At 39.9% G+C, this 20986-nt stretch overlaps 1 protein-coding gene and 1 long non-coding RNA gene across 3 annotated transcripts in view; both read left to right on the forward strand.

Annotated features, from left to right (window-relative positions):
* LOC145438841 (metabotropic glutamate receptor-like) overlaps positions 1-18350 on the forward strand; it is a 44586-nt gene extending 26236 nt beyond the window's left edge. The window contains exons 13-19 of the mRNA XM_080316208.1: positions 9160-9292; positions 12596-12796; positions 13741-14017; positions 15206-15288; positions 15350-15477; positions 16420-16493; positions 16573-18350. Coding sequence (XP_080172334.1) covers positions 9160-9292; positions 12596-12796; positions 13741-14017; positions 15206-15288; positions 15350-15477; positions 16420-16486 — 889 coding nt within the window. The 3' untranslated portion in view covers positions 16487-16493; positions 16573-18350. The remainder of the gene's footprint in view (positions 1-9159; positions 9293-12595; positions 12797-13740; positions 14018-15205; positions 15289-15349; positions 15478-16419; positions 16494-16572) is intronic.
* Positions 2114-4290, forward strand: LOC145442863 (uncharacterized). 2 transcript variants are annotated; one of them, XR_013916171.1, is made up of 3 exons: positions 2118-2570; positions 2645-2810; positions 3990-4290. It is a non-coding gene; the product is annotated as an uncharacterized LOC145442863 (long non-coding RNA). The 2 variants fall into 2 exon arrangements; XR_013916169.1 differs by having other exon boundaries at positions 2114-2810.
* Positions 18351-20986: the final 2636 nt, after the last annotated feature.

Consider the following 20986-nt stretch of genomic DNA (forward strand, 5'->3'; position numbering starts at 1 on the left):
ATATCTTTCCACTTCTTGGAAGGTATTAAAATCTGTGTTTTCAGGGCCTGTGGTCGCAGATCCAAACACACTTCACTTCCAGACCTCCCCGGGTGACTAGTTCATAAATATGATGGCGACAAGCAGAAGTAGAAAGTAGAAAACTTTTCTGTTTATCAATTCTTCAAGTAACAGAACCGCACCTTTTTTTTTCCATTGTTTGAGGGTGTTGTGTCAAACACAAGAGCTCTGACATTATTTGTTAAATTATAAAGTTCCAGCAGTTCAAATGACAGATCAGCCTGCGCTTTTCCTGTAGCACTCTCCAGAGTTCGATTGCCTTTCTCAAATGCGTTGGAATGCGCAGACTATGCCAGCACTGCCGAGGCTTCAAATTTCCCTCCGAAACGACTTCTAGTGAGCTTTGCATCCCAGTGCAATGCAATGTGCCAAGTTGATCTGTTTCTTTGCCTTTTTGTTTCGTTTCCTTTGAACAATGTGATGTTTATAATGTGGCTGTGAGTGAATGATACATTTACAGTTGTATTCTTGCACGTGGTGATCCCGGCAATAGATGAACAATCTCGGGTAGGGTTGAGGAGTGTAGGATAGGTGATCCAACAAAATGACTATCAGTCTTAGGCAGTTTTGAGGAGTTCTAAGGCAGTGTACGACATGAAAATGGTGTCCTGAACTGACAATACTTTCTATAGTGAGGTTATGTAGCACTCCAACCGCAATAGCTACATAAAACCAGCTTATATATGACGTTTTACTAGCCTAGTCCGAATAGCGACACTCAAATTTTAGGGGAATCCCCTATTTTTAGCCGATATTCTTCCAGCTCAATGTGCACACGGATGCACGGGATGAATTACGAAAAAAAGTACCTAGAATATGTTTTTATGGTATAAGGCATGGGAATCGGACTGAAAACCACGACATTTTGAAAGTCGATCAATTCTGAACAACCCTAGTGTGCACGGTTGTAAACTACGGTTGTTCTTGGGTAGGGATGGTGTGAACCTCTGAAAGGTTCGGGTTCGTGTGAACGCGAACCTTTTTGAAAGGTTCTGTGTGAACACGAACGTGAACCTCGTGACGTCATATTGCTAATTCCAACCCTATCTTTCAATGAAGTGATAGCCTATATTATTGTACACGATATCCAGCGAAGACTCGGGCCACATAATGTCGCATTGCTGAAGTACATATTGGCGTTTTAAACGTCGCTAAATGTATCAACCGCGGTTATCAAAGGATATAATAATCTCATAAAATCAATACATTCGTCGTTTTGCAAACAATTTCGACGAGGACTTACCAGGAAATATAAGCTTACGCCTTAATGGTCTTAGCCAGACCGGACAATGTGTTCGGAATCTGAGTATTGCTACATTGATATTGAGCTGAGTGTAAACGGGTTTCAATACTCGCTACCAATACCATAAACAACAAGTTATATAGCAGTAGCCAGCACCTTAATCGAACGGATTTGGTTTTAATGATACAGTAAAGATATGAAGTCGAGATTGACCCCATACGCCCGCTCGATTTTTTACATCAGAAAACGATATCAATGTCATTGATTGGTTGAATAAGCATCATTCGCTGACTACGTATATCGCTCGTGATGTTGTGTGATTGCGGGTCAAGCTCACAGCAGAGAGTCACTAAATATTCACAGACGGAAAGCTGGATATTTCGAGAAATTTTCGGTAACAAAAATGCAAGTAAATCCTTTAAGGTTGTCATGGTGCATGCTCGTTTAGTGTTGATTTTTTATGCTGCCAGCGCCATGCATAGAGTGACCCACAGTTGAAATGCAATAAACTTGAACCAAAGATCTTATAATAGACACTTACGTGACCTTTGACACGAACCAATCATGTTGCAGCAGGATGTAAACAAAGAACAAGGCCGGGCAAGCTTACTTGAGCTCTTATGGAAAAAGGTTGAAAAATGAAGGTTTTAAGCAAAATTACGTTGAATTGGGGAAGACTGGCCTTAATGAATAGTAATAGCGTAGAGCTAGTATGTAGTTGCAGCTTTTAGTCTAGGATGAACATGAATGGTGGCAAGTACGCATCAGCGTGCTGTGTCCAAATGCATGGATTTTTGTAGGATTTTTGACAACTTTTCGGATCAAGCGACGATTGTTGTATACTATACTATAGGATTGTGGTAATGGATATTTTGACGATTTCATAAGCTCCAGGTCTCGAGCGAAATTTTCAAGCATATCTCATGTTCAGAAATAGATGCTATAAAATACAGCTGCTGCCACACATCACAATTTTAGTGTATTGATTATGAAACTTGAAAGCTATGGAGATTTTATCGAATTTCTGGATTTGAGTGGAACAGCATTTTCTTCTAACACCGCGGAGAAAGCTACGAAGTATTTCATGGAGCGCTACGTACACGACTTAGGGACAAAGATTGAGGAGACAATCCACTCTTTGTGGAAGCAATATTCTAGTGAAAAGCCAATGTTATCGCAACCTGCGGAAAAGTGAGATACCACACTCAATGGAAATACACATTCTCAGAAAATCCATTATTGATTCGTCTTGCACTTGTAAGACAGGGTAAGTAAGGAAAAAAACATTTTGTCAGAGACTCCTGCAATAGATATTGTAACCATGATTTATTTTCACATTAGGTACTGATATATGCTCTCATGTATATGCATTATGCATTGATTAAGACAATCCAGCACCTGAAGCTACAAGGACTACATTGTGATTTGCATCAGCATCAGTGAGCTCGATCGTGATTGACAAGCAATCTCTCGACCGTACTCGCAACCGATCAACTCCTGCCTCAAGGTAGATTTTGGTGTATCTGGTGTCTTCAGTTTTATAACATTCCACCAAATGCAAATAATCCTAGAACATATTCACCTGGAGAATTGTTCATTCAACAAATTGGGCATCTAAATGAGCTTCAATGCACACCACTGGAATATATAGTATGAATAGACATGCACTGTTGGTACACATTAACCATGGCACCGCGCAATTACGATCCGTAGCATGCTATTAGGCATTACGATATTCACAATGGAACTGAATTTTCACAATTGCTGAATATGTTGCATCATTCATTTTCAATTTTCAATCTTGAATTATAGAGTAAGCAATTAGTCCATATTTGGTTAGTTGATACACAATGCTGCATAGTATGACACCAGACAAAATTTTATCCTCCTTGATTCTTCCGATCAGTTGTTCAATACGAATACGTTGTCTCGCCATCTTTCTTGTTGTGGAACAGTCTGGCTCAGGCATTTGACAGTGTGCCAAATCATGTGCAGGAATATTTAAATCTAGATTCAATTTCTTGATTTCAGACTCAATGGTGAATCCCTTTACTGCCATGATAGCATTTCCTGGTTCACCTTAGCTGAACTCCATCATTTTCTCGCATTTCTTGTCGAATCCACATATTTCACTAATATTTCGATCTGGAATGGTCCCTTCCCTGTGAACAGTTCCTGCACAAAAGTAAGTGCGCCACAATCCATCAATCCTTTCAAAGTTGTATGTGATTTATTGACAGTGATTAATCATTCTAGTTTTGAGAAATCATGAATGAATGCCAATGGTGCATTTTTAAGAACCACATATCTACATGGCCCAATCGAAATTGAATGAAGCAGTTACATACGGTTGACCCAATGGTTTAATACTATGCTTACAGCAATACTATAAATTTGACGTCAGTAGGATAAGTAGGGCAATTCAGAAAGAATTTATTGTAGTCTAGCATAAAATTTCAGCTTCTCCGCATCTTTTGACGTTATGATGCTTCACTGAGAACTGACCTTCACAAGCAATAATTGTCCGTCAATTTGAAATTTTCCTGGACGAGTTTCCTGTTTTGTGCTTCTACTTCTTCCAGAAATTTGATTTTCTTGCGTTTTATCCATCGACTTCCTCTTTCTGCAGCTTCATTAAAGATATCCGTCAAGCCTGCACAAAATATATAATATGTTTATTTTACAGAGCAACACTGCTGTACAGGCACCTATCAAGGCGTACTCGTCCAACTCATGCAACGTATCACCTCTATTCTTGAATACGATGCTCTCGACAATTTCAATCCATTACACACCATCAAGCAGCAAATCTGGAGTGGAATAAAACGAGACACACACCAAGTCGATTGTGGCATCAAGTGTGACAGCATTTCAGATTGGACTCATTTTGAAAGACAGAATTGTTTCATCTAAATTATGTCACGAATCAATATTTTTGGTAGAATAATAGATATGTCATTTTATTAATAAAATGAGAATTCAGATGACTACAAGGAAGTCCACATGCCTTTATCCAGATTTTACATTATTCCATGCATGTTATTGGCTCTGGGAAAGGTACAAGCGCACACCAGGAACGGTCTGGGTAGCCATCTCTTAAGTTACACAGGCTATTAGCACAGTGTTTATCTGGCATTTGTCCTGATTGATTCAATATACATTAGCTAGAACAAAAATTGACGATTTCAGCTGGGAACAGATCATATTGCCCAACATATATCATATTAATATGATCATTGAATATGCAGACCAGTGTAACAGTAATTTGCTAGATAATGATGCAGACTGTAGACTGTACTATATACGATTCCATAAATAGAATGCATATAACGCCAAGCCCACATAATGAATACCCCAAATATCCTGACTCAAGATTAATCTAATACATGCAATTCGGTACGACAATCTATTAGTATACGACTAAGGATAATACAGCAATAGTTGCTTCATCCGAAAAGTTGTCAGAAATCGATTCATTTGGACATACCTTGCTGATGAGTGCTTGCCACCATTCATGTTTATTGTACGTTAGAACACTGCAAATACATACTAGCTCTACGCTATTACCATTCACCAAAGTCAGCTATTGCCAATTCAATGTAATTTTGCTAAAAACCTTCATTTTCCTACCCTTTTCCATAAGCGCTCATAGTAAGCTTGCCCGGCCTTGTTCTTTGTTTACATCCTGCAGCAACCTGATTGGTTCGTGTCAAAGGTCACGTAAGTGTCTATTTAACAAAAAGGTTCACAGTGCAGAACCTACCAAGGTTCTGTTGTGAACGCGAACCTCTAAATTTCCGAGGTTCACACACAGAACACGAACGTGAACCTCACGTTCACACCATCCCTATTCTTGGGTCTTGCGTCGAGTAAATTAGAACTATGTCTAGAATTCAAACACATCCAAGTAAGTTCTTTAGCGACTATGATTACATCTACTTTGACGAGAGGAAATGGAAAAATTCAAATGGATACTACTGACGAACACAAAGTGCAAAATGGTTTTATCAGATTTAGGTGTAGGATATCTTTTCGATTTCTTTACCAGAGTGTGTTTTACAAATAATTCCAGTACACCTAACTATAGGATACATTTGGCAAACATCGTGTAAATTGTTTCTTTGTGATGGTAACGACTTTCGGTGGCTTAGTTTCATGTCGGGAATTATTATTTGAGGGTTCAAAAACAATCAATACTACAAATGAACAACAATACAAAACACGTTTAGTGAATTATAGTGTAGCAAGTACTTCCTTGATATTACGATTGTTGTGCACCAGACATTTCTAGCTGATTTGAATGCATCTAGCAAACATATTCCAATTTACTTTTGTAATGATCAAAGTCTTAGAGTGCGACCTCGTGATATTTTACATTTAGCGTGTATTATAGAAAAGTGTGAGCGGAGTTGAGTATTAATCGTGTACTTGGTGTAGTGCTTTGATACCAAAGAGATATTTTCGCCCTGTGTAATGTTTCAATTCTCTGTTGTGAATTCCGATAGTAACGACATTGATGTTAAATCCTCACCCGTGGTTATTGTAAGTGAATCCTAAACATCGCAACAGTCGGTATGGAAATCGAACGCGTGCGTACTTTTAGATAGGCGACACTAACAAGTTTATTACATCCGTGAAATACTCTGAAACGTCGATTCGTGATTGTGTTAGCTATATTCATCTTCCATATCTGTGGGCACAAGGATATCTTGACTTCGGTTACAACTCACTCGAAACGAATTGTCGCGGGTAATCTAAAAAAGCACAAGTCGAAGACGAATGATCTGATTTCAATGAACTAAAAAAGTCCTTTTGTTTTGATGTTGGATTTAATACAATTTGTATGACTATACCGAATCCGAATCCGAAAGTGAAATGTTACTTTAGTAGAAAAATTGGATGACTCGCATTTTGATATTGATAGATGTGTAGAGTAATATGACTAGTTTATAAAATCTCGGTAATGTTGTCATGTCTGTGATCAATAAATATGTGATCAAGTCTTACCATTCGATATTAACTTTCGCAGTCGGTGTAATTTGTTGAAGTAACAATACCGACGAGTTCAATAATATTCTCCATCGACGCATTTGAATAATCCGTCAGCTACAAGTGGATTAAAAACTTGATGCCGTTTTGTGGTTAACTCAAGTCAGTGACCGCGTTTGTGTTGATTTCAGGAATGATCATGACGTGTTGGCCGGGTAAATTAGTTAATGCGGTTGTAACTATGACCGTAAAGAGTTGCTGACATTCCAATAAGACGAGTTGGTGGTATATGCCTAAAACCGAACTTGATATGTTTGTTGGTTGTAGTGATTACTTGCGTAGTCTTGTCTACTGTTCATAAGGATACTTTTTGTTTTGGTTGGGTAAGTTACAAACGGATTGACTTGACAAGGTTTTTTGTATTTTACTCTTTTGTGTATGGGAAGATGTTGAAATGTTGAGACGTAATACTATTTCCGTTCACTCGATTGCAACAAAAAATAACCTGATAGTTTGTTCAAGGTTTCGACAAATAGATTGAAATATTCCGATTTAACTCATCGCGTCACAAGTCGATCGCGGTATGCACAAGTGGTTGTCAAGTTCGAAATATTTACAACAGGTGTTATTTCATTGATTGATTCTATTGTGTGTAGTAACACATTAAAATATCGCGATAGTATTTACTGAAACTGATAAACGGAAAACTCAGTCGTGAATAGAGTTGTAAGTTTCAAGGATTGTTTCAAAGTACGATCTTGAAATGTGACTGGATCAAAGTTGGTAGTCATGTTTGTCAATATATTTCAATTCAGACTATGTCAAAGTCCAAATATTTCATTTTGGATTATCTCGATTTACCTTTAGTACATCCCACGAATGGATTCCGACGCCGCGCTATAACATTTTTGATGATAAGGACTCGAGGATTTTCATGATAGAGTTGACGAGTGATTAGATGCGTGTTTTTGTTAAGAGTTTGATTTCATGTTGATAAAGACAATAACTGTATAATGCACATACTTGTGATTCTTGATTCTTGTAGAATTATAGTTGGTATTGATTCTATAAGTGTGAAAACAGCGGCGCGGAATGTGTGAATAATTCGATGTGGCTGAAAGTCGGTGTCAGTAATATTCGGGTTATGGTCGAGTCAAAAGATCACGTAAAGATTTCTCAAAATAATTAGAATTGTACCGAATTAACACATTCAGATACGAATCAACTTGGTTTGTGTAGTAAGTTTCATTTCGAGTTGGCAAATTGATACATTGATTGAATATTCTCATAATTCTTATCGCGCAACTAAAGTCAGCCACTATTCGAAGTGTCAAAACATATAGCGACCACCAGAAAGTGTCAAATTGTTGGTTTTCGAATCACCGGCTATGCCGGCTCTGTGGTAAACTAATTACCGAAATATTACCTTGTGAGTGATCGGTATGTCTTTAACACCAAGTCACTAAAATGGTTATGTCCGAGACATTATCTTGTTAGCGATCGCGGGATTTGTAATCTATTTTACACTTTTTGAAGTGTTAATTTACGAGTGTGGGTATTTGTTGGTTGCTTTTCGTGTCGCTGCTGAATACTGAATACTCCTGAATGTAACAGTGCCGACTGGATTAGTGGAATAATCGATACGATAGTGCGCGCTCCGAATTTCCAAAACGGACGTATTTAGTGGGTCACACAGATCCAAAATACAACCGCCAACATCTGGTTTTCAAAATCGCACAATGCACTGCGGATTAGTGAATTTCATGTTTAGTGATGCCTATACCCGAAAGTATGATATGCGAGAGATGTCTATACCTAAAAGTACGATTCACGACCGCACCCATAAGAACACATGGTGAATCAGCAGAGACCCTGTAAGAATACATGACAGACACATTACCGTCGTTAGCATGTCGCCGCGCGTATACCTAAAAACATTAGCATGCCACCACGAGTTTCACGTTGGTATGCCGCCGCCGCCTGTACCCAAAAGTACGAATCACCAACGCAGCCTATACCTGAAAATACGAGTTGACACCGGTTGAGCGATGCCTATACTCGAAAGTACGAATCACCGCCACGCCCATAAGAACACATGGCGAGTCACCACAGATCCCGTAAGAATACACGACAGGCACATCATCGCCGCGGCCTATATCCACAACGTTAGTTCACTACGACACAGGAATCCGTGGGTACATCATCGCCACAGCATATATCTGAAAGTGTACCATCATCACCACATAGGCACATCATCACCACATGGGGGTCTGAAAGGGTACCATCACCACCACGAGTTTCCAGGCACCTCACCGCCGCAGCCTATACCCGAAAGGGTACCATCATCACCGCATCCATAAGAACACATGGCACCTCACCGCCGAGAGGGGGGTCAAAAGGGTGCCATCACCACCACGAGTTTTCAGGCACCTCACCGCCGCACCCATAAGAGCCCCTGCCACATCACGAGCGATCATACTTACTACTGTCGTGTCCGTGGAAATAGCGGCCAAGATGATAATCTGAACGGACTGTTTTGAAATCTGTATGGAGGGACAGCGTATAGGCGAAATATTTTAGGAGTGACGTGACTTATTTAAAAGCGGTCGATTTCACGCTTTCACAGTCAAAAACGGGAATAGCAAAGGTGTTCTTTCGCAAGTACGGAAGGAATAAGACTATAACATATTCTTTGGATCTCAGTTTGGATAGGAAGCGATTAAACAACGACTTCACGTCACTTAGGCCCTATCATACGTTACCATAGGTAGGAATCGTATGGTACCATTCAGTCAAGTCGATTCAGTATCGGTGGGAATGCCAACATTAAGTTAGCTATATACCAATTTAACCTTAATTTTTTCCAGGGAGATATCGTACGATGTTGAATACGGCATTGTTTGCATGTGCGTTGGTTGCGTGGGATTGTTCGTTACTTCAATTGTGTCAGCAATATATGTCGTTTATCGTGATACGCCGATAGTCAAAGCCTCCGGCAATGTAAGCTTTAGAAACTATAAGTATATCTTTTGGCCTGGAAATACCTAGTCTTAACCGATGGGACTTCGAGTGCTATGATAGCGGTATGTCAGTGTTCGACTATTCGTTGACCGAATATTGGGGTCAATCATTTTATACCATATAAACTGTAAATGAAAAGGTGCATGTGTTTTGCAGATTTGCAACAATTGCGTGGTATGTCAATCACGTTTGTGGCAGTTTTAGTACACGATTTAACTTCTACGCCCATAACAGTTGCTAGCAATAAGACCAAATAAATTCATTCCTGTAATGCTTTATACATGGGGTTCGGATGTTTCTGCCTGTCTGAGCCACCCGCAAGAAATCGCAAAAAGGCTGTACACGTAAACAGACCCCCATCTCACTTCATGCGTATAAGACCTCGTGTGTATGTTTGTATTTGGTCATTCGCACTAACTGATGTAAGTGTAAAGTAAATGAGGTACCAGAAAGCGCCGCTGGATTGACCTGCATGCCACGCTATGGTGCAAATGTTAATAGTACATATTTGCAGTGTGGATTAGCTGCATCACAGGATTTATGACACGATCACTGTACTGTCGCGAAATTTCTCGCTTTGTAAACCACCATCTAGCGGCAGCGAATAACAATGTTTGAAATATCAGGATTTGACACGATTCATAAAATGTTTCTGTATGTACTGTACATGTACTCACGAAGTATGAGCATTCGTGTATTTCGCAGCGCATAAGGTGCAAATCTGGTGAATGACACTTTCCGGTACAAATTATGCTTCCACACCCATTCAAATGAGTCAAAAGAAGTCTACTGAGAGAGACAGACATCGTCTGGGTGGAGTGCTATCTACATTCATGTATCACACCAGGTGCCGCAATGTTCCCTCTAATTTTTCACGAGTCTGCGCAAATACGCCAACTCACTGCGCAGGCCCTTGGACAACAGTGCGCAACCAGGCCCCCCATAGGGTGATAAACCGAACTTCTGGGGGGCTTCGCCCCCCAGACCCCCCTCGGGCTACACGCTTTACCCCGCTACTAATCATCTGTGTCTGGTCTTCGTTTAGTGGGCGTTCCAACTAAACGCGCGAAGCGCTCAAATTTTCTATAATTCATGATCAAATCGGTCAATATCATCGAGAAATGCATATATTGCTATCAATTTTAATCCTGTTTCTGCTCACGTAATCACATTTACAGGTAAAGCTGATCGAGTGAGATGTGTTAGTAGTATAATTGCTCGCTCGTGAAGCGTAAAATACCGGAAGTCAAGAATGTTGCATTTCGAAGCCAGAAACGCAGCATTTTGAGCTAGCTAGCAGTCGAAAATCAGCCTATGGAGCTTCGGAAAAGCGTCATTGTGGTGCTTCATGGACGTGCATTGTGTATTTCGTGGAACTAATTACACTGTATATCGTGCATATTGTTGATTTTCCACGATCGGTTTTGAAAACAGGTGTTTTTAATGTGTAGTGACCTACATATTCCGCGGGGACAAATGACTATGGTATCCTGTCCACTGAATCACTATAGTGGTTATATCGCGAATTGTTTCCCGTGGAATAGGTTGGTCTAGAAGCAATCCGTGAGCGTACACAATACGAACCAAATACAACCGCTCAGCGCAAAACTGACCCACTGTGTTAAGTATATCACGAATCACAGATGTATACATTTAATGTGTTTATTAGGCACCTGTAATCAAGCTCTTTACAAAAACACGAACAATTTTATCATTCTCACATTTTTTATCACCAAAATAATTTAGATACTGTTCAGTTGAAAAACCTTGAGATCTTTTAATTAAATATGAAATACAATGATCAGCGCACATATCAGATTTTTTACTTTGAAGCTGTTGCCTGGTAACGGTGAAGTCCTCTGGACCTAGAAACTCGACTATCTGAGGTTTTAGGGGTGGGATCATAACCATGTTAGCTATAAAAACGCTTCTACTATATATGTGTAGATTTCGCGCCCCCTTATCGTCATATCACAAAACGCAACCAGCATGCTATAGCCAACCTAACGGATAGTTTGGTGGCATGGGAGGTTACGACTATTGATGAGAGATTTTTAAATATGAAATTCATACTAAAATACAGAGCTATAATTATGAATTGGAAGTAAATCGCGCAGAGTGCGAGAAAATTTTTCAGTTGAGCTCAGCGTCGCGATCCCCTTCAGATGCTTTCATGACCTCAAGGGGCACGGGTCCCCCAGGTTGAGACCCACTGCCTTAGAATTATCATGGTGAAATATAGCCTTCTAAGAATAAGTTTAATCAAGTCCCCGCATTAATTCGATTTTTAGTACGCATTTTATCAATATTTTAGTAAGTTTCTTCAGACTCTCGCGGGCCGCACAGTCTAGATATCCCTGAAAGAAGGTTTGGTTACTTCTTGTGACTTTAATTGTAACGGTATAATTTGCTACTTTGACTTTACTTTGAATCTGGATTAGGCATGTGAGGTACGTATAGGCTGCGTAATCGCGGCATGTTAACGAATGGGCTTGATAGTAAACGAATTTCAGCTTCAATTTATACATCCTATGGTTTTAGTCCATACACAGCAACATTAAAAAGTAGGTTTTATATTTTCAATTTCAAGCAACCTTTCGCGGGCCGTACAGAATAGCTCCGCTGGCCGAATTTGGCCCGCGGGTCGCACTTTGCTCAGGCCTGGTATAGGGTATCTTGGGTTTGGAGAGGTGAATAAGACTTTAGATTAGTTCATTATCTCCCATCCACTACTACCATATGCATCGTAGTGCTCCGACAAGGCAAAAGTTCGTTTAATCCTGGAAGTCGTCATTTTGTGGCTATTTCCCTGAAAAATTGCGTTAAATAATCCCCAAAGGCAACACGCTTTCAATATCAAATATACTGCCCCTCAATATCCCCTCTAATTTTTCACGAGTCTGCGCACACTCAACAACTCACTGGCGCGGTCCCTCGGAAAACAGTGCGTAACGACAGAAAAAAAGGTCATCACTTCGGCTTTCTTGTGCGCGGGATACGTTTTTCTGTGCGCGGAGACTTCGTCAGCAGTGCGCGGCCGCGCACGCGCGCAGCTTAAAGGGAACATTGCCAGGTGGGCGCAAAAAAGTTGTAGACTCCACCTATTAGATACATATGCGTAATTCTTGGTTCATCTGACTCATATACACCCATTGGGATGGATGTGAAAGCAAAATTTGTTACCAGAAAGTGGCGATGGCCTGGTTCTCACCAGGTTAGTTTGATAGTCAGGTAAATACAGTTCTTTTTTATCCGTGCTTTTATATTGCGATGTCTTTTCAGGAGCTCTGCTTCGTTATTCTCTTCGGAATGGCGGTTACTTTTTTGAACTTTATCGCCATGGCAGCCTCGCCGACTATCGGCTCGTGTGTAGCATCACGGGCAATTTTAAGCATAGGACCAACGTATATATACGCCGGTTTGCTGACGAAGACAGCACGAATTGTAATTATTTTTCGATCGCGCTCACGTCTGTCTAAAAAGGTAATGTACCATTCATTTTGAAATCCTGTGGTATCGGAGGTATAATGTCCAAGCCTGGTATGATCCAACTTTGTCAATCATTGGAAATCCCACACAGAGCTTGCGATGTTGGGTCTAGATATGGTCATGGGCATCTGGTTCTTCAAATATACTGGGAGCACCATGCTACCAAAATGTTTTAGGTAATGTAATAATTGTGTAATGTTGTAATGATCGAACGCCCAATAACAACGAAAAGCTGTTATTGTTGTTGTTTGTGGTATTTATGGTGTCTTCCGATTCAGATTCATGTTCTTTATTGTTCCGTATCTGCCGAATTGTAGCACGGCCAACTTTTCGGCATTTTAAGCCGCCGCTTAGGCGCATTAGATGTCGGTGACTAGCCTAGATATACCTCCAACACTCAGATAGGAATTCTGAAGTCGATCCCGGTCGTACTCGAACCCGCAACCTTCTGATGTTGCAACGTTGGATCATACCATCACTCTATCTCGCCGCAACAACGGAAAGTCGCCTCTGCTGCCAGTGGAATTTCAAAGTTGTAATTTTAAAACTAAGTCAAGATATATCTGATAATTTCATGAATATCCATCCCGAACAGAGTGGAGACAAAGTTCTTTTTAAATCGCTACTAGTTCCTAACGATTACCTCTGACGAGTATACCAGCTGGTAATAGTCGGCTCCACTTCAATGTTAAGATATTATTTAATTATATGTCGAAGTAGTGTACTGCAAGGAGCCTCTTCAAAATTAACGTTGAAACTCTTGAAATTACACTGCCCTCACGAGGACGTTGCATAGAATGTGATATTTATAAATATATTAGTCCTTTCGTGAAATATTTTTCTAATCTCTTTGAATGCTGTGATTCTAATGTGTAGAAAACGTATTACAACATAACGCTGCTCGACGTACAGACTTTGTGTCTTCATTCTTGTTGCAGATGAAGATGTACCTTCAGCCGCATTATCAAATCGCCTGCACATCAGCACTGGTTGTGGTACAAGTTCTCGTACTGTCGATATGGCTCATCCTCAAACCACCCGCAATCGACATTCACTATCCTCCAAACGAGGTCGTGTATCGCGGTTGCGCCTATCTTGTCGATCTCCAAATCTTACTGGCATTGATCTACCCGTTTCTTCTAATCATCACTTGCACCACATTGGCGACTCTCAACAGGAACATTCCGACCGAGTTTAACGAGACGAAATACATAGGTGAGTTCCTACATTCTCGTTTATTATAGTTTCCCGTTCGATTCAATCCAGACGATACGAGTCAATTTCAGATTAATTCGTAGATAGTCAGCGTTGCTAATTAGTAAGACAATTTTCTTAGACCTAAAAACGGAATGTTTTGATCTAGAAAATCAAAATTGTCACATTTTTACCTTAAAACACTTAATTTTGACCACGTAATGTTAGAATTGTACCTCTTAACGTCATTTCTGGTTCGAACTGTCTGTCCTTACGAAGTCTTTCGGCCTGAAAAAACCTTTTTGACTCAAAAGCTGACAAATTAATAAAAAGAAACTTTATTTCAACGAACTCTGGCCCTATGATGAACTTCAGTGGCTACATCACGTATTATGGTAGAAGTAATTAAAATCTGTTGTAGTACAACGAAAGATACTTTCCTACATTCTTGGGTAAAAAGTGTCTGTCCTTACTTAGTAGCTTGTCTAGAATGGAGAAAGTAGCAGTTGTTGGTTGACAACACTGAAGTTGTGCGTGCGTGCACTGCTGGTGACACACCGTGTTGCTTCATTCTGACAATTGTGTCTATATAACAATTTTTTTTAATGCGATTCTTGATATAAGAACCATTCAATGCCCAAGAAGTTTTGCTTCAGTGAGGATTTTGCGGTAAGCTGTAAAATGTCTAATGATAAGTTCCCCGACAGTGCAAAATCTACGATACAAACGAAATGCAGGTTGTAGAAAAATTTTGACTTCGTTTACAATTTCGACATTTTTTGACCTAACGCTACAATTTTCCACCCAAATTTCACTTTTTTGACATATCAAAAAATATTACCCTACTAATTAGGCAAGAGTAAGAAATGCAGTCGTACTCAATAAGAAGTAGCTGTAGCGAATAGGGATTTCCGAGACATGTCAAAATTATTGGAAATTGGAAAACAAAAGGCAAAAAAAAGTACACTCAAGAAACTAGTTTTAAAAGGTAGATTTAGTCGATTTGTCGTATACTTTTACCAGTTAATCTGAGATTTAGCTATACTTTCAAAATTACGTAACGGTAGTTACACCCACGGACACGAGCATTCTATCACGGGTTTAAATGACTTTGGTTGACATATTATTAGGCAAAGATCTGCTATACATAGTTTTTCATCGCTACTATTCGCGAGTTCATTAAAATCATTCATGTCTCTCAATTTCTAGGTTTCTCAATGTACGCGACGTGCGTTATTTGGTTGGCATTCCTACCAATATTCGTCACGAACACAAAAGATATCAGCCAACGGGTATTATATATGTTGAAATATTACCGCGAAATACCAGCGCGAATTATATTCGTTCGTCAAGGTTATGACAACATCGATTTGTATGAGTCTGAGCGCAGCTACAGTGTTGGTGTGCCTGTTCGGACCCAAGTGCTTTAAAATCGTATATCGTCCCTGGACGAACCAGCCCAGCTCCGTTATGACTTCAAGGTTAGATTACATTTATAGTTGTACTGATTTCATCGCATAGTTGAATGTGAGACTAATACTTTCTCATGCATTAAACGAGGTTCTCGGTGAATCGCAAATATTGTCAATTTCCGGTCCTGAATGTTATGACGTGTTGAAATTGGGGTTGCGCAGGAATGACCACGTCTGGACAGAATTCATTACTCTGTGATCAGCTCCTGAATATTTTAGACAAAATTATTGTACAAAATGATCTCAGAATTTGGACTAGGATTCTACAGTGCCTATTTATGGTCACATGAAGTAACCATCTATAGGACCAAATATAATGGCCATATACAAGCCGCTGGCTCAACGGAATACAAAATATTATAAAAACGAACATTTTTTTGAATGAACCATGAGGATAAGTGATCCTTACCTATATCTATGCTTGCGTTTTAATATTCACATGAATATGTGTGTGTGTGTATGTGTGTTATGACGAAATGGACAGAATAAAGCTATAAGAATCTTTCAGAAATCCGACCAAGTTTACCTTTTGATATTTCACTCTAGAACAGTGTCAAAGATGCGGCAATAACATTCTCGGATTGAATTGCATGCCCTACGTTTACCCGGTCCAAACCAGAATGCGAATGGTTGTGATATTTCGTAGGACGAGAGTGATTGGCAATCGTTCCTATTTGCATCAATATTCACGTTTATGAAGCAAAATTGATGCACAGATGTAGGGATCTAAATTATTTCGGTTCACGTCCTGCTCGACAAAACAGCGGGACTCATTTCATGACGGAACTCAAAATCCGAAACATAGATCTATTATAGTAATGGTGAACTTGCAGAAATATTCCCCACTCAGTTTATAAGATACGACATAATTATGACCACATTCCGTTGCTAATCTTCTTTTCCGAACGACTGGTTACGTTATGCTATCCGTATATATCCGTACCATTATAGAACTGAAACACATGGACGTAAAACCACTGCGCGGACTCCAAGTAGTACAGAAACAACAATGATGTGAGACACAGGTACGTCAATCTTATATCATATTCATTATACATTTGTTTTATCAGTTAAAATACGTATGATTCATATGATTTGCAACAGATGATGATTCGCTTGGCTGTTTGTACGGTCGATACGCCTTGGATTCGAATTTGACGGTGTCATCATTGATTACCTTCCAGGAGACCGAAATGAAACAATGATTTTCATTTTGAGTTGTGCGCAAACTGTGCTGACGTGCAGAGGTAGTCAGCAACGAAGTGCTTCGTCTTGATCAGACTATACTCAAGTAGAACTTGTCTACTTGTCCGACGGACTCAATTGGCTATTCTTTTAAATTAGTTCAATTTATAGCCTACTCGACAGTATTTTTTGGCGTAACTACTACTTTACTTTTGAAATGCAGCAGTTTTGGATTAAGTTTTTATCATTTGATAAGTGAAATTGCCGTAAGAACCACATTAAATAGCATCTTTATAACGGTATCTGAATATATTTACCCAAAATTTCAGTTATTTGCAGTAACATTAGACGTTTTAAGTTAATCGCTAAAGTACATCTTGCACTGTTGAAAGTAGCCGCCTCCGATCCTATGCTGAAAGTACTCGATCCTGCTACTTACTTGAGCAAATAATTTTTATAGCTTCATTTTCCACTTGAAGTAGTTTAACGAAATCGCTGTTTCTAATTGATGTACCCCGTTACTTTTACTTCTACTTGTGTACCAACGATAAGTATACTTTAAACACCATATCATTATGTGACGATGGCTCGAACCAAGTTTTATATTCTCGATTCCGTCCACGCCTCGTGTAAAGAGATATATCACCTATAAATTCAATTTATTCTTCCCTTATGGTGATTTTTTCCGAATCAATTTGCGACGCAAACATTGAACGAATCTTTTGACGTGTTCTCATTACTAAGTCAATTTCTTGGGAGATTAACTTCGCCGAGTTGTTTCGAGTGCCTTCGATCGTACGTTGTATAGCTGTTTTATGCGTTCGAGCAGAACAGAATATGATGGAACGGACCAATGAGACAGAGGACACATCAGCGAGGGTTTTCCAAGCTTCTGATCAAGACAGTCACTGACATCACATTCACCCAGGGATACGAAACGATCATAGCGATCCACACGTGCTTCATTTCAACTGGACTCAGTTTTTCCGACTTTCTGAACGCCTATTGCCCATTGCACAGTGATGACTATGAATTTTCTTCCGTGTATAACCATTCTACATTATCCACGAAATCGCCTGTACTATGTACGAAATACTTACACCGCTTAAATGTTTTGTTTTTCTTGAATATTTCAATTTGGTTTAACATCAAACACGATAGGCCTACCCATGTCGCCGTTTTTGTTGATGTCTTGGTATGATCCCTTTGGTAATGTTATTTTCACTTTAATTGGAAACCCAATAATCTCTACCTCCCTCCCTCTCTCTCTCCCTCTCTCTGTCTGTCTCTCGTGTGTGTGTCTTTGATGGTTTACATGAGATCTGTAGACGTTTAGACAGGTATATGGTTCAGTGCATTATATCCAGGGCTTTGGAGCTGGGGCTAGGAGCCGGAGCCCCGGAGCCGTGTATTTTCAGCGGAACCGGAGCTCTACATAAAATTCCAGAGGAGCCGGAGCTGGAGCTGGAGCCGTTTCTATGACAAATAGCTCAGGCTATGATGTATTTCATAAGATGCTATGGTTTTACTGATGACTGAATTCCCATAATTTTGCGATGATCGTTCAAAAAATTAAGAATTGTGCCTCGTTGGCACCACCTTTTCTACCTAACCAGTAAACATGTTTATACATAGGCGCCAAATCTGGGTAGGCTTGATATGCCGTGCTTACTTCGTATTTGTTGTATTATAAGTATACCCTCAAATTCGTAATCAGCACAACACCGATTGTCAATCAAAAATAAAGGATACCGGCCTGATGTAAAATGAACAATGTAGTCGAAACACCATGAATATATAAAAAGCCCAGATTGCTATTACAGTCCGCATATCCTACAATCGCCGCGATGCGCTAATCAATGCGCTGCACTGATGTTTAATAAGAGGGCAATTAGTGATTGGATGCGCGCTTTCCAATATCATCAAATTTGGGTATTCATTCTTGTCTGCGTGATACATTCCTATTCTTGAATTGTCGCGCAATGTCACTTGCGAGCTTGCATTATGATTGGTTACTGACTTGTACAGTGCACGACGTTGAATTCAGTTCTCAAATATTGATACCCCACCAGATTGTCAATGTCACTAATTTCGAGTTTATTCGATTCGTTTGAAGGGCAACCTTCTATAATCCACTAAACTTCATCGACGACGGACGGACTGGTAACGAGAGCACAAATATCTAATTTGAAGCCATTTGGTAGATTTGGTTAAAAGTGAATTTCTGTTGATAAGATCGCGACATGCGCTCATTTCTGCAGTTACATCTGAACAAATCGCCCCATTTTATGATTAAATTGGACTGTATGGGGCTTGGTATTAACGAGTGCGGTACCGGCACTAAAACATCACGTTACTGTTTTAATGTTGTATGATGTGTACAATGTACGATGTACAATTGTACGTACATGAAGAGACTCTTTGGGGTACAGAACTTTAATATACATTTTAATAATATATTCATAATAAAATATATTAAAACCCGAAGCTTTTCGAGCTGACACTTTTCAAGGGCAATCGTCAGCATATGGAGGATTTCAAAAACATGCATCTAGCTACATTGCAAACAACCAATTATGACGTCATAGAAACAAACAACATGAAATACAGGCAAACCGCGAGCACAGCTAGTGGCCAATTTTTAGATTCACTAAAAATTCCTTCTGCTGACACAAGCGCGGTCGGTGGATTTTAATATAAGTCGATTCCAGTGCAGACAGATGGAAATTAGTGCGGCCTCTGCCTAATATAGAAAATCTTTCATCGCGATAGTTTTTAGCGCAAGTTGCATTCTCAGCCAAATGCTTGCCGATGGCAGAGTTCATGGCCATGGCCTGATTACGTTCTAGTAATCGCAGATCAGTACATGCAATCGCATGTAGCAAATTGCGCTATCGTATGGATATGACGTCATCGACAAACGACACAAAGTAAATTACACGCCACAGGACTTTGCATACCCTCACAAAATGATGGTTCCTTGCGACGGAGCTTGGAGCCCGAGCTAATTCATCATAGAAGAGAGCTCCAGTTTGAAATTTACGACTGCTCCAAAGCCCTGAATATCCACCAGGCTCTTGCGTAATCGCTTGGTTGATTCCAATCGGATTGATTCTAGAGACACTTATTTGGTAGTGTATCATCGCCAACCAGACTGAACGCCTAATAGCCCTTCATTTGAAGTCTACCATAATTATGCATAGCTGCCACTGTCCAAACCGTATTGTTATGCAGGGACAGTATTCCGTGAGATTAACGTGATTTAGGAGATTATTCACTGTTTCGTGAATCCCGGAACAACAGCATGCATCAGGCTATTTTCCTGTTAATTTGAACGACATGTGAGTTCGTGTGTCGCTTCAGTGACGCAACCAGCGGGTTGATTTCCACATAGCCGAACACTATACCTACGTGAATAGTTATTCTACGTTTTCGTGAGATGGTCCTATACAACTGCAGCACGGCACAGGAATGTGCTATGAAATTCATGTGAGGGATAGTTCAAGATAAAATATTCAACAGTCTCAGGTTCATTGCAGGAGCTACATTGTCGTGATGGTGTGATTCCAATACTAAACAAGTGCGCGCTTAGTACGCGAAGGGATTAAGGGAAAGTTTGAAATGAGAGCCTTTTCTTCTTCGAGGTAAAGCTGGTTCCAGATTTGCATGCAATATTTGAGTAGGGGTGACTTTCTTCGCTTCAGGTCTTGCCAAGAATCATCCTAATAAACACTTGAGGGTTCCATCATATGGCAGGTATCAACCCATAAGTGTCAATCCGACATGCCATTACTTCCATGTAATGACGGCTATTAGTCAGACATGCAATGTCCCTTTATTAATGATCTACGTAACGCGCATTATGACTGGAAATTAAATCATCATTTTAATCACCAGAGTGACAGCACTGAACGAATAGCTACATTTACAAAAAAATATAGTTCGGCCGGCGTAAGTAATGAAACAAATGGAAGGTATATCCAGTGATTCCCAATCGCGGCTGTCAAAGCTGCAGGCGGCTCCAAGGTAGACTTCTTGCGGCTCTGATTGACCTCTAAATATGTCACAAAAATATAATAGAAGATAGTTGTTGTTTGTTTCTATGACTATTAATAGTCAAATTCTGTATATGAATGCTAAAATGTGGGATATTGTTACGTGTAAAGCCGTCCAAGGCCGCTTCTCAGAACCGGGGAAGACAATTCTTGCACACCACCGTCAAACGCATGGACGAATGAATACCCGTCAGAAAAGGATATATCTTGAATGAATATTGAGGAACATAGACCTTTATATATCGTCTCAGTGAAGAGTAAATTTGGACGCAGTTTTA

The sequence above is a fragment of the Botryllus schlosseri genome, chromosome 1 (genome assembly GCF_051294905.1).
Source record: "Botryllus schlosseri isolate E-star chromosome 1, Bs_hap1, whole genome shotgun sequence".
NCBI lineage: Eukaryota > Metazoa > Chordata > Ascidiacea > Stolidobranchia > Styelidae > Botryllus > Botryllus schlosseri.